Genomic DNA, 14259 nt, shown 5'->3' on the forward strand with positions numbered 1-14259 from the left:
TGGCCCAGAGTAGCCGTGGTGTCCTCCCCCTCCCCCTCTGCTCCACCGCTGCCGGCCGCCCAGCCCAGCCCAGCCCAGCCCAGCCCAGAACAGGGGGGGGTTCCCCGGTGGGGGTCCCGCGGGTGGCTGCTGCAGGCGCGGCCCCACACACATGCTGTACATGTACGAGCTGCTGCCTGCCAGCTGTTCATAGGGTTGTTTTAAAGATGCATAAGGACATTGGAGACTGTGTGCAGTTTCTATATGTATTGCACACAAACGGGTGTCCCAAGATCAGGATCATTGAATGTGTGTTTTGCCGCTGTTGGCTCCCGGTGTCTGGTCACCCGTCGCCGCTGTCGGTGCCGGGCCGTGGTTCCCGGTGTCACCCCCGGCTCCAGTCACACCCACACACCGGGGAACCCGCTGCCCGAGCTCGGCAACTAACGGGGAATCCCCGGGAGGGGAATCCCAGGAACGCGGGGTGGGGGCGGGGGTTCCCCGGTGGGGGTCCGCGGGTATCCCGGACGGAGAGGGGAGATCCTCGGCTATCCAACGAGGGAGTGGGGGCAGTGGTATCTTGCCAGGGTCAGCGTCGTGTCCCTGAGGACTGGAGGAGGGAGGCTTGGGGATACCGTCCCCTGGGGGCGGGTGTGGGGCGCAGTGGTGCAGGCAGGCGGGTGCCGGTAAGCTGACCTCTCCCCCTCCATCCCCCTCCCTCCCCCTCTAGCGGACTTTGTTGGAGCAGAAGCAGAAGCGCCGGCGCCAGGAGCCGCTGATGGTGCAGCCGAGCGGGGATGGCCGCTGCCGGGCCAGGCGAGCCCACCAGTCCGAGGAGCAGGCGCCGCTCGTCGAGTCTTACCTCAACAGCAACGGCAGCATCATCTACCACGGTGAGCCGGGGGGCACCTGTAACCCCCCCCCCCCCCCCCTCTCTCCCCTCCCTCGCCCCCCCCCCCCCTCTCTACCCTTGCGCCCCACGAACTCTTGCCCCCTCTGCCCTGCAGCCCACTATCACCCTGCACTCCTCTCACCCTGCACCCAGCTCCTCGTTGATCACAGTTCTGCATTATTTGCTTAGATCTATGTTTAAAGCCATTTCATATCATCTGAGATTTCCAACATTTTAATGTTCCAATATTCATAACAAGAGGATTTCAGTATAGGAGTAAAGAGGTTCTTCTGCAGTTGTATAGGGCTCTGGTGAGACCACATCTGGATCATTGTGTACAGCTTTGGTCTCCTAATTTGAGGAAGGACATCCTTGTGATTGAGGTTCACGAGATTGATCCCTGGGATGGTGGGACTGTCATATGAGGAAAGATTGAAAAGACTAGGCTTGTATTCACTGGAGTTTAGAAGGATGAGGGAGGATCTTATAGAAACATACAATTATAAAAGGACTGGACAAGCTAGATGCAGGAAAAATGTTCCCAATCTTGGACGAGTCCAGAACCAGGGGCCACAGTCTGAGAATAAAGGGGAGATCATTTAAGACTGAGGTGAGAAACTTTTTCACCCGGAGGGTTGTGAATTACTGGAATTCCCTGCCACAGAGGGCAGTGGAGGCCAAGTCACTGAATGGATTTAAGAGCGAGTTAGATAGAGCTCTAGGGGCTAGTGGAGTCGAGGGATATGGGGAGAAGGCAGGCACGGGTTATTGATAGGGGACGATCAGCCATGATCACAATGAATGGCGGTGCTGGCTCGAAGGGCCAAATGGCGTCCTCCTGCACCTATTTTCTATGTTTCTATTCACTTGAGATTCCCAATGCTCTGACACTATTTCCACTTTGTAGTGTTACATCGCTATCTGAATTCTAAAGATTTGTTCACTGGTTTTCTCTCGGGACGGGAGTAATCGTGACTGAGGGAGGTGTCAGGAGTGAAGCTGACCCATTGCAGGCAGCGGCCAAGAGTGGTGTATGGGTTTGGCTAGAGGGGAGATGGTTTGCTGCCTTGTCCCACTGATCCATGCTGCTCAATTGGACAAAGACGGCTTATAACGGATGATCCATAGCTTGTGACGGTATCGCCTTAATGATGTTATTTTTAGCAACAGTAACAGCAACAAAACTGACATTGCCTTCTATTTAATTTCTCAGAAGGACCTTTGCTCTTTGCAACTTCAACGCTGGGGTTGAAGTTCAACATTAGGGATAGTTCAGTCCCCTGAGCAGGAAATAGGTAAAGACAGAGTTAACAGTGTTACAGTGTGATTAGATTGTCCACATTTTCCTGGTATAAATGAGTCATAGAGTCATACAGTACATAAATGGGCCCTTCGGGCCAAACTGATCCATGCTGAATAAGATGCCCCCATCTTTAGCTAGTCCCATGTGCCTGCGTTTGGCCCATATCCCTCTAAACCATAGTACGTTTTAATTTTGATTTAATTTATTGTCACGTACAGTGAATGAAAAGCTTTTGTTGCGTACTAACCAGTCAGTGGAAAGAAAATGATTACAATCGAGCCATTAACAGTGCAAAGATACACGAAAAAGGGAATATGTGAATACCTTTTAGTGCATGGTAAAGCCAGTGAAGTCCAATCAAAGATAGTCCGAATGCCTCCAATGAGGAAGATGTAGCGTCCCAAGGAACAGTTCTTGACTGGCCAACCTTTCCCTGTAGCTCAAACCATTCAGCCCTGGCAACATCCTCATGCATCATCTCTGCACTCTTTCCAGGTTAACAGCATCTTTCCACCGGCAGGGTGACCAAAACTGAATCCAGTGTGGCATTTAAACGCCGGGAATGGTATATCAGGGTTGAAACATTTTTAAAATGCAGATGTTAAATGGTAAATGGTACGGAATTGAAGAATGTAGGTGAACCGAGGGATCTGGGAATAACTGTGCACAGTTCCCTGAAAGTGGAATCTCATGTAGATAGGGTGGTAAAGAAAGCTTTTGGTGTGCTGGCCTTTATAAATCAGAGCATTGAGTATAGAAGTTGGGATGTAATGTTAAAATTGTACAAGGCATTGGTGAGGCCAATTCTGGAGTATGGTGTACAATTTTGGTCGCCTAATTATAGGAAGGATGTCAACAAAATTGAGAGAGTACAGAGGAGAATTACTAGAATGTTGCCTTGGTTTCAGCAACTAAGTTACAGAGAAAGGTTGAACAAGTTAGGGCTTTATTCTTTGGAGCGCAGAAGGTTAAGGGGGGGACTTGATAGAGGTTTTTAAAATGATGAGAGGGATAGACAGAGTTGACGTGGAAAAGCTTTTCCCATTGAGAGTAGGGAAGATTCAAACAAGGGGACATGACTTGAGAATTAAGGGACTGAAGTTTAGGGGTAACATGAGGGGGAACTTCTTTACTCGGAGAGTGGTAGCTGTGTGGAATGAGCTTCCAGTGAAGGTGGTGGAGACAGGTTCGTTTTTATCATTTAAAAATAAATTGGATAGTTATATGGACGGGAAGGGAATGAAGGGTTATGGTCTGAGCGCAGGTATATGGGACTAGGGGAGAATACGTGTTCGGCACGGACTAGAAGGGTCGAGATGGCCTGTTTATGTGATGTAATTGTTATATGGTTATATGTTGGAAATCTGAAATCTGAACACAATGTGTGAAATGGGGGCTAGTGCAATGAGCGTCAAACAGCTTGTGCAATTTCATCGTCATGGCTTGGGACTACAGTACATTCTGGGGAAAGGTACCATGTGATCATCTTCACACTGGTCTCTGATAATCTCACAGACTGAGAAAGCAGCTCAGTGAGGTAGGGCTGTTTGAGATGGGGTCAGGCTCTGAGCCTCATCGTCACACAGTCGGAGACAGTCAGACTGTTGGAGACAGACTTTGTCACAGACTGCAAAACCAGAAACCAAGTCAGGTGTAAACAGAAGTGAAGTTAGAGAAATGAGTAAAAGGACCAAGTTTAGAGATTTATATCCTTTCCGTTAGGTGTCAGATATGTTGCTTCAGTTACAACAAGTTTCTGCTCTTTCTACTGAATGAGAGTGGACTTGTTCTCAACTCGGCTGATGTTCTCTGTAAATTGTTGTAGTTTATAACAGTGAGATTACAACCATTGGTCCTGTAAATTCATGGGTAGCTAGCCCATGTTCTTCATTGACGAGGAGAAAACTACCAGCCCCAGGCATCAAACGATAAAAGTCAATATCTCTTAGCTTCTAATTGTAAAAGGAATCTGTTTCTACTTGGGATAATTTCACACTGGTGTTTCGCTGATTGTTATGAAGTGTATTTGCATTTCATGGGGGATTTGTTGTTGAACTGTTACCTTGTTAACTGTGGTTGTTCATTCCTGTGACTTGCATTGAATGTGACATTCGTACCCCAGCCACGGGGCTGTTAGTTTTTCAACAAAAAGGTCATCTTCATAGCTGCCTTCTGAACAACATGGAGCTGAAAGTTACTGTGCGACAGACTGGAACAGCTTACATAGCTGGCTTGAGCTGCTGAGCTGAGCTTCCCTACACGTAACACTGCTTGTTGTAAAAGCTGGTGTGTTCCGTGAAGGCACGGAGTGTAGTGTCCTTGAGTGCGGTGTCGATGAAGTATAGACTTTATATAGGTTGCTGTAGGTCACTGTAGGTCCATATCTCTGCATCTCCCTCTCCTCTGACTCGTTGTGAAGAAGGGTCTTGATCGGAAACGTCACCCACTCCTTCTATCCAGAGATGCTGCCTGTCCTGCTAAGTTACTCCAACATTTTGTGTTTATCTACGGTGTAAACCAGCATCTGCAGTTCCAGGTTGCGAGCGGGCAAGATCATCTCTGACCCCTCTCACCCTGACCACAAACTCTTTGAATCACTTCCCTCTGGAAGGCGACTCCGGACTGTCAAAGCTGCCACAGCCAGACATAAAAACTGTTTTTATCCACGAGCAGCTGCTCTACTCAACAGCTAAAAATCTGTAGCCTCCCTGATCTGGTATTTTGTTGGTTCACATGCTTGATCAATGGTATTTTATCATTAATGTTTAATTATTATTAAGGTTTAGTATTTTCTGAGTCATTCGCATCTGTCACTGTATGTCATGTTACTTGTGGGCGGAGCACCAAGGCAAATCCCTTGTATGTGAATACTTGGCCAATAAACTTACAAACTTACTTACTTCCTACACATAGGTCACTGTAGCTCTTGAAATTCTTTCACTGGTGTGATGTGCTGGTGCATACATCATCCAATTTGTGTCAGTTTGAAGTAATTAATCTAATTATCCATCACACACTAGCTGGGGATAAGTTTGTGTGTCTGCTATACAGCACGGAAACAGGCTCTTCGGCCCGTCCCAATGAAGGTGCCCCATATACACTAGTCCCACCTGCCCGCAATTGACTGTGTGTGCTGTGTGTGGATGTCCAGACTGGAATTAATCAGGAAAATACTCTGCATAGAAGAAACCAGTTTATGGCAAAAAGGAAATTGGTTTAGGGTGCTGAGATGCTTGTCTTCAGGGTATCTTCAGGGTAAAGCTGGAGACAGATGGAATATCTGGTCCAAGTCCTCCTGATAATTCCAGTGCAACTCATTTTTCCTGGGCCCAGATGTGTACGTAAGGACAAAAGGGATCCCTTTTGTGAGGGGTCTCAGCTATCATATAGGAGGTCATGTGAAAGTGATGCCTTAAGTCAGAGAGTCTCGAATGGCAGCACGAGCAAATGTTAATGTTTAGTTCCACATTGTTCAGAGGGGCGGCACAGTGGCGCAGCGGTAGAGCTACTGCCTTACAGCGCCAGAGACCCAGGTTAGATCCTGACTGCGGATACTGTCTGTGTGGAGTTTGTACGTTCTCCCCGTGACCTGCGTGGGTTTTCGCCGAGATCTTCGGTTTCCTCCCACACTCTGAAGACATGCAGATTTGTAGGTTAATTGGCTTAGTACAAAATGTAAATTGCCTCTAATGTGTGTAAGATAGTGTTAATGTGCGGGAATCACGGGTCGGTGCGGACTCGGTGGGCCGAAGGGCCTGTTTGCGCGCTGCATCTGTAAACTAAACAAAACCTAAAAAATAGTGAGTGTGAGCACTTTGTGGAACAAAATAAGATGCCATCATGCCAGTGAAAGAATGTCACGGTAATTCTAAACAGAATAATAGATATCCCTGCATGACAGGGCAGTAAAATAATCAATAGGTTTGAATGTCAATCTGTTTTTCGCAAATAGACAAGTTTAAACAATCGGCAAAATGTCACCGTGGAATTACTCCGGTATATTGTTTTCAAATTTTATGAATATATTTTTTTGACAATTGGAAGCTTTGAGTAGTGGAGCTGGTCTGATTGTTGATTATTTCGTCCTTGACATTTAAATGCCAACCTGATCATTGATGATTGTTGGCCCAGGAGGGGGAAAGAAGCGGAGATGGCTCCGCGGGAATGGACGGCCTGTCTGACGGAGTCCCCCGGTGGGGTAATCCAGGTCCGGGCTTTAGGTTTGGGTGCCTGACTCTGCTCTCTGTAGGCTTACACTGAGGGCCATTGCTGAATTGAAGGTTGGAAGGAGGGAGAAGCAGTGAGTGTTAGGCCCTGTTTGGATGGCCAGCACTGTCAATATGTTAAACACGACCCACACTCATCGCACGATACCAGTTAGCCCACCTCGCATTGCAGCATTTTATGTATTCTCAGCAAAATAAACGTTATTATGATATATGTGGTCCTAATAAGTGTTTAGTTGTGGTAGAGTTAAAGAATCTTGGGCTTAACGTTATATTAGATAGCTTTCAACTTTGTGTGTATGTTCATGCATCACTCTTCAATAGTTCCAGTTTGGATATCAAATATAATGAAGATAGACACAAGGTACTGGAGTAACTCAGCGAGTCAGGCAGCATCTCTGGAGGAAAAGAATGGGAGACGTTTTGGGTCGGGGCAATAGACAATAGACAATAGACAATAGGTGCAGGAGTAGGCCATTCGGCCCGTCGGGCCAGCACCGCCATTCAATGCGATCATGGCTGATCATCCCCAATCAATACCCCGTTCCTGCCTTCCCCCCATATCCCCTGACTTCGCTATTTTTAAGAGCCCTATCTAGCTCTCTCGTGAAAGCATCCAGAGAACCGGCCTCCACCGCCCTCTGAGGCAGAGAATTCCACAGACTCACCACTCTCGGTGAGAAAAAGTGTTTCCTCGTCTCTGTTCTAAATGGCTTACTCCTTATTCTTAAACTGTGGCCCCTGGTTCTGGTCTCCCGCAACCATATAAACCATATAACCATATAACAATTACAGCACGGAAACAGGCCATCTCGGCCCTACAAGTCCGTGCCGAACAACTTTTTTCCCTTAGTCCCACCTGCCTGCACTCATACCATAACCCTCCATTCCCTTCTCATCCATATGCCTATCCAATTTATTTTTAAATGAAACCAATGAACCTGCCGACACCACTTCCACTGGAAGCTCATTCCACACCGCTACCACTCTCTGAGTAAAGAAGTTCCCCCTCATGTTACCCCTAAACTTCTGTCCCTTAATGGAACATCGGGAACATGCTTCCTGCCTCTAGCGTGTCCAAGCCCTTAACAATCGTATGTGTTTCAATGAGATCCCCTCTTCATACTGGAAGCAGAGTGGAGGGAACTGGAGGTAACGAAAGGCCAGAACAAATCAGGACTGGCAACAGATAACCAAGGAAGGGGGGAAGCCCATAATGGCCCCTTGTTGCCTGGGGAAGATGTGACAACGCAGGGATACAACGATGGTGTGTTGACAGCCAATCTACCAGATTGCAGTTTGTCAGCTCATCATTGTGATGGGGGAAGCCGTCATTATATCACGTTTTTAGGTTACGTGAATGTAGCTAAATAATACATAGACATAATCAGTTCACCATATGTGTTCCTTGCTCGGCCCTATAACAGATCCCTCTCCTGAGGTAATCCTGTTGACTCCGAAACATACCAGCCATGTTTTGTAGCAGGAACTCTTTGAAGGGGAATGGGCTGCTCCATTGGTTTTCTCATCTGGCCCGGTTCTGTACCTTGACCAGCAGTTTTATTTAAACAGTGCTATGAATCATGATGCTCTAAGTCTTTGCAGGGTTGAAGTTTGCTTTTTATGAGCATTAATATGCATTCCTTCCTGCAAATGATTAATGAATGGTGATAAGGATGTGATCCAACTATCTCAGCTTAGCGATTTGTGTGTAGTGAATGGTCACTGCATGTAGATCACAGATTAGTCCCTTAATAAATCACAGGTTGGATAATAATATTTAGCTGTCGTTTCTTCTGTACTGTTGCTGTGGAATCCAAGCCCAGAAGGAAGATGATAAGTCATGTCTCCATCTCACAAGCATTTTGAAAAGGGCATTAAGTTGTCCTAATGACATGATTTACATTTTGAATTAGCGTCACAGAATCGGCACAGAAACTGAACTTTCAGCCCAACTTGTCAATGCCGACCAAAATGGCCCATCTAAAGTAGCCCCATTTGCCCGCGTTTGGCCTATATGCCTCTAAACCTTTCCTCTCCATGTACTTGTCCAAGTGTCTTCTGAATGTTGTCATAGTATCAGCCTCCATGCAATAAAGTTAATCTTAATTAGTTAAAATCTAATTAAAGCCTGGAAGGGCAGGAGTATCGGGGAATCCTTCTTCCATTGTCACTCTCCCATGTTTGCTGGGGCTTTGAGAAACGCAGTCCCAAGTACATGCCATTAAATGGATGCGTGTGGCAAGCTCTCTGGCTTCCTGAAACGTCACTGTGTCTCCTGCAAGACCCAGTGATACTGAGTGACCCACAGACTTTCAAATGGAAACCAATGGACACTTCTTTCAAACATCCATCATGGAGCATAGAACAGTGGAGCACAAGAACAGGCCCATTAGCCCATAATGCCTGTGCTGAATATGATGCCAAGACTATCATGATGCCAACCACACACATAGGCAGCATGTTCCAGGCACCCATCACCCCCTGTATACTAGAAGTAGTAATTTAAGAAAAAAACAAATCTTGCCCGCACATGTCCTGTAAATTTTACCCCTTTCACCTTAAAACTATGCCCTCTTATTTCCTTCCTGGGAAAAGGTTTTGACTGTCTACCCTATCGATTCCCCGCTTCATTCTCTATGTTTCCATCAGGTTTCCCTGCAACCTCTGGCATTCCAGAGAAAACAATCCAAGTCTGTCCAACCTCCCTGTAGCTAAATAGCCCCATAATCCAGACAAAGAATGTTACCTGGCCTCAGGTGTGGAGGCTGTGTACCTACTCGCATTCTGCCACCATTGTCTGTTCTTCAAATACAAAGAGTGAACTCATTTGCTTATTTAAACATTGGTTACACTGCTGTCCCAAGATGATCAAACTCCAAGGAAGCGTATCTTTGTCATGGTCTTAACATGCTTAGATACCTTATGTGACCGTCTGTAAGAGTCCCTGGTGGAGACTGAGTACAACCTTCTGTTGGAGCTCTGCTAGTTGATATTTTAGTTGTGCCACAATGCAGAGCACTTATTATAGTTTGGACAAACCAGGAACTGCAGATGCTGGTTTACAAAAAAGTCACAAAATGCTGGAGTAACTCGCTGGGTCAGGCAGCATCTCCAGAGAACGTGGTTAGGTGACATTTCGGGATGGGACCCTCCTTCAGACTTACAGTTTACTGGACCTGAGCATGTTTCGTGCCATGTTTAGTTTTAGAGATACAGTGCGGAAACAGGCCCTTCGGCCTACCAAGCCTGCGCTGACCAGCGAGACCAACACTATCCTACACGCATTAGGAACAATTTAAAATTTTAACAAAGCCAATTAACCCTCAAACCTGCACCTCTTTGGAGTGTGGGAGGAAACCGGAGCCCTGGAGAAAACCCACACAGGTCACAGGAGAACATACAAACTCCATACAGACAGCACCTGTAGTCAGGATCGAACCCGGGTTCCTGACACTGTAAGGCAGCAACTCTACCGCTGCGCCACCGTACCGATACAGTGTACCAGCATCCTCAAAAGTTAAACACGTAATTTCATTTTCCAGCCACATGTTTATTAACCGTGTGTATCAACACCTTTTTGATGATAAATATATAATATAGACTGTTTAATGCTATCAACTGGAAGAACTGAGAACTTCTAGACAGCAAGACATATATTTGTGTTTCTTTCAAACTTTCTTTTCATGCTTTCTGTTTGTGAGCAACAATGTCTGAAATACAGTACGTGCTCTTTAGCTAAAGCCTGTTATAGCTATTCGGCCATTGTGTCTTTCCTTGAATGACTCCCTCTGCTTTACATGTGTGTCCCTTTGCTCTTTACCTCTCTCTCTGTTTTCTCTGCATATTTCCATGCAGCGGTACAGGAGACTGAACGCCAGGATGTAACAGTTACATCAGAAGTGCAACCTCCAAAAGCTGCTAAAAAATCCAAGCCCTCAGCTGCAGGCTCACAATCTGCTGGCATGAAGAAGGAGAAAAAGGGCAAACCGAAAGGTCAGCTTGCTGCATGTAGACCAGTGTGGAGAAGCATGCCTGATCGTGGAGAGACAGACCGGGCGGGCTTCTAGTAATTCATGTTCTCTACAGGTGTGCAGTGGGCGACGAGTCGAAATCTCTGTTAGAACTGTACAATCCTCCTGGTTTCAGTGCAACATGATGTAAGGAAATCAACCGATACTAAGGGAGGAGGGGACGTGCATGATGAAGTTCACCAGCGTGTGTGAAAACATCGTGATTTGTGAAAAATTACACACAGCTACGTCAAAAGAAAAGAACCTCTACACAGTTGTGACACTTGCGTTCACAATCACATCAACCTGGGGGGGGGGGGTGGGGTGGTATTATGTCACGGTAGGGCAGCTAACAAACCTCGCCCCATTCAGGGAACAAACTGTGAAGAAGGCTCTCGACCTTTAAGGTGAAGGGGAAAAGATTGAACAGGAATCTGAGGGGTAACTTTTTCCACACAATGGGCGGTGGGTGTATGGAACAAGCTGCCAGAGGAGGTAGTTGAGGCTGGGATTATCCCGACGTTATAGAACAGTTAGACAGGTATATGGACAATGCAGGTTTGGAGGAATATGGAACAAATGCAGGCAGGTGGGACAAGTGTAGCTGGGATATGTTGGTAGGTGTGGGCAAGTTGGGCCCTAAAGGCCTATTTCCACCCTGTATCACTCTATGACTCTCTGAGCCAAAACGTCACCCACCCATTTTCTCCAGAGTTGCTGCCTGACCCGCTGAGTAACTCCAGCACTTTGTGTCTATCTTGGGTATAAACCAGCATCTGCAGCTACTTTTGATAACAAACTCAGCATGTTGTCTTGGTGAGGTGTTGCTGGGGTTTTTTCTGGACTCATCTAATAAATCTGTTGTGGTTTGTGGTTATCCTGAACAAATCTCTTGATTCAGTAAAGATTAAATGTTGATAGGGATATTTGGCACGTTTTACAGCAGTGCAACTGGAGAGACTTGTTTGTGACTGCACTGCGCTGCAATGTGTATGGTGGTATAAGTGCACCAGGTTCATTAAGCAAGAGAACCAGGAAACTGCAAATGCTGAAATCTTGAGGAAAACCCAAAGCGCTGGAGGAACTCAACGGGTCAGGCAGCATCTGTGGAAGGAATGGACAGAGGATGTTTGTGGTCAGACTGACAAGTTGTTTGGGGAACAAAGAAGGAGCCCGAGAGGTTGAGTCCTATTCTGTTGACTGCGGGATATCTTGCCTCCAGTCACTATTACACTTTACCCTCTCCTCACTGCATACCTTGAGCTCCCTTTCTCTAATCTAGCATCCCCATGAAGAGAGCCCTCCTCATTACAAACACGTGGTGTTATATGCATGATGAGACACATTGCTCCATTCGTAGACGGCGCTGCTCCTTGCCACCTTCCTTGTTGACACCCATACAGTATGGAAATGGGCCCTTCGGTCCAACTTACCCATGCCGACCAAGATGCCCATCTGAAGAAGGGTCTCGACCTGAAACATCATCCTTTTCCTCTCTCCAGAGATGCTGCCTGTCCCGCTGAGTTACTCCAGCTTTTTGTGCCCATCTACACTAATCCCACCTGCCCGCATTTGGCCCTCATTCCTCTAAACTTGTTGTTTTGCTGTACGATTCTAGCGACATATATATTTCACACAGAGGGCGGTGGGTATGTGGAATGAGCTGCCAGAGGAAGTAGTTGAGGTAAGTACTATAACGGCATTTAAAAGACATTTGGCGAGATACATGGAGGATAGGTTTAGATGGATATGAGCTAGAAGTGGGCAGGTGGGTGCAGTTTAGATGGAGCATCTTGGATGGCATGAATGAGTTTGGCCTGTTTCCATGCTGTATGATTATGTGATCCAGTACAGCAACAACGCTAAATTGAATTGAATTGAATTGAATTGAATCCTTTATTTGTCGTTCAGACCGAACGAATGTAAACATTTTACAATAGGTTTATATATTTAAAATGTTTTAATTTTTTCCCCGTACAGAGGTAGACGCTAAGAGGATCTTGTGATCTATCATATTTACCAAATTTTGCAACATATTCCATTTCTAATCTACTTCCTGTCCCAATTTTACCAGACTTTCTTTCAGTTACAGTCTTAAGCTGCTGTCACAATATACACACTCACAATGGAACCACTTTGATTATCAGTGTGAAGAAGTGTATTCTTTGTACTTTGGAGTGCATTACCTCGGGGGTACCAAAGTGTTTCTGCAGCAGTCGATAGTCAATCGGATCCCAGTATCATCACTCTGGAGAACATAGATCGGTGACGCTTCGGGTCAGGACTCTTTTTCAGACGGGTCCCGAGACGGAACGTCACCTATCCATGTTCTGCAGGGATGCTGCATCGCCCGCTGAGCTACCCCAGCACCCCAGTGTCCAGCACTAGCGGTTGCTTGTTTCTCCAGGGTGTGTAGACTGGTGCATTGACTAGTATCTGTATCTGACATTGTTTCTTCTTGGTCAGTGTGGACAAGTTGGTCCGAAGTGCGTGCTTCCCCGCTATATCACTCTAACTGGGATTATTGCTACTTCACCAAACCTGCATCACTTGCACTCTACTTAACTAAACTTACAAAATTCTTAAGGGGTTGGACAGGCTAGATGCAGGAAGATTGCTCCCGATGTTGGGGAAGTCCAGGACAAGTGGTCACAGCTTAAGGATAAGGGGGAAATCCTTTAAAACCGAGATGAGAAGAACTTTTTCTCTGGAATCTCTGGAACTCTCTGCCGCAGAGGGTAGTCGATGCCAGTTCATTGGCTATATTTAAGAGGGAGTTAGATGTGGCCCTTGTGGCTAAGGGGATCAGAGGGTATGGAGAGAAGGCAGGTACGGGATACTGAGTTGGATGATCAGCCATGATCATATTGAATGCCGGTGCAGGCTCGAAGGGCCGAATGGCCTACTCCTGCACCTAATTTCTATTTCTATGTTTCTATGTTTATACTAATATTCAGAGAGCAGATAAAATAATTCCACTCCCCTCCTTCACCAAACCGGCAGAATTTACTGTCAATTATTTATATGCTCCAAAACAGCTAATTACGTTTAATTTCCTTGCTCATTATAGCAGCAGAGAATCAATTTCATTTTTACCCTACGTTTGCCCAACTGGAAGTGACATTTTAATTAATTTTCCAGTCTTAATCTTTGCTACACTAATTTTTATTTGGACGAATTCTGCCTGTCAGCTGTTATCATTAATATATACACTGGGATGATGGCAATTTAAGATGAGCGAATCTAAAGGAATGGAACACGTTGTCAGTTAAAACATTTTGGTGATACAAAAGAAACATTTAAACTTTTTTATTACAAGAATCTAACGGCCCAGAAATGTTTAAACAGATGACCAACCCCCCCTCCCTGGATAAGATGGGCCGAAGGGCCTGCTTCTATGCTGTCTGATTCTTCTTGTTAACCCGAGTATAAATGGGTGGTCAGGCAGCCTCTCTGGAGAACATGGATAGGTGACGTTTCAGGTCATGGTCTATCAGGCTTTGTCCTGCCCCTCTACTTTTCTAGCTTTCTTCCCCCCAACCCCCTCACCTCCCACCAGTCTGAAGAAGGGTCCCGATTTGGAAATCACCTATCCATGTTCTCCAGAGATGCTGCCTGACCCGCTGAGTTACTCCAGCATTTTTGTGTCTATCCTTAGTAAACAAGCATCTACAATCCACTTCCTTGTTTCTACATTCAGGAATATCCTTGGTTAGTCGCCTTTGGAATATGTACATTGAAGGCCAGTAATAAAATGGTGCGTCATTGGGTTTTAGTCTGGACTCTCAATCTAAGACTGTGAATGCTGCCGAGGCAGGTTCTGCTGAGATATGAATGCATTGCTTT

At 46.1% G+C, this 14259-nt stretch overlaps 1 protein-coding gene across 5 annotated transcripts in view; it reads left to right on the top strand.

Moving 5' to 3' along the window:
- The window catches only part of tub (TUB bipartite transcription factor), a 197572-nt gene that overhangs the window by 161191 nt on the left and 22122 nt on the right, over window positions 1-14259 (top strand). For 4 of the 5 annotated variants that reach the window (XM_055649896.1, XM_055649897.1, XM_055649899.1 and 1 more), the window contains 2 exons: window positions 710-872; window positions 10259-10396. In XM_055649896.1, the coding sequence (XP_055505871.1) occupies window positions 710-872; window positions 10259-10396 (301 nt within the window). The remainder of the gene's footprint in view (window positions 1-709; window positions 873-10258; window positions 10397-14259) is intronic. The other variant, XM_055649898.1, reaches the window with a different exon arrangement.

This window comes from Leucoraja erinacea, chromosome 18 (assembly GCF_028641065.1).
Source record: "Leucoraja erinacea ecotype New England chromosome 18, Leri_hhj_1, whole genome shotgun sequence".
NCBI lineage: Eukaryota > Metazoa > Chordata > Chondrichthyes > Rajiformes > Rajidae > Leucoraja > Leucoraja erinaceus.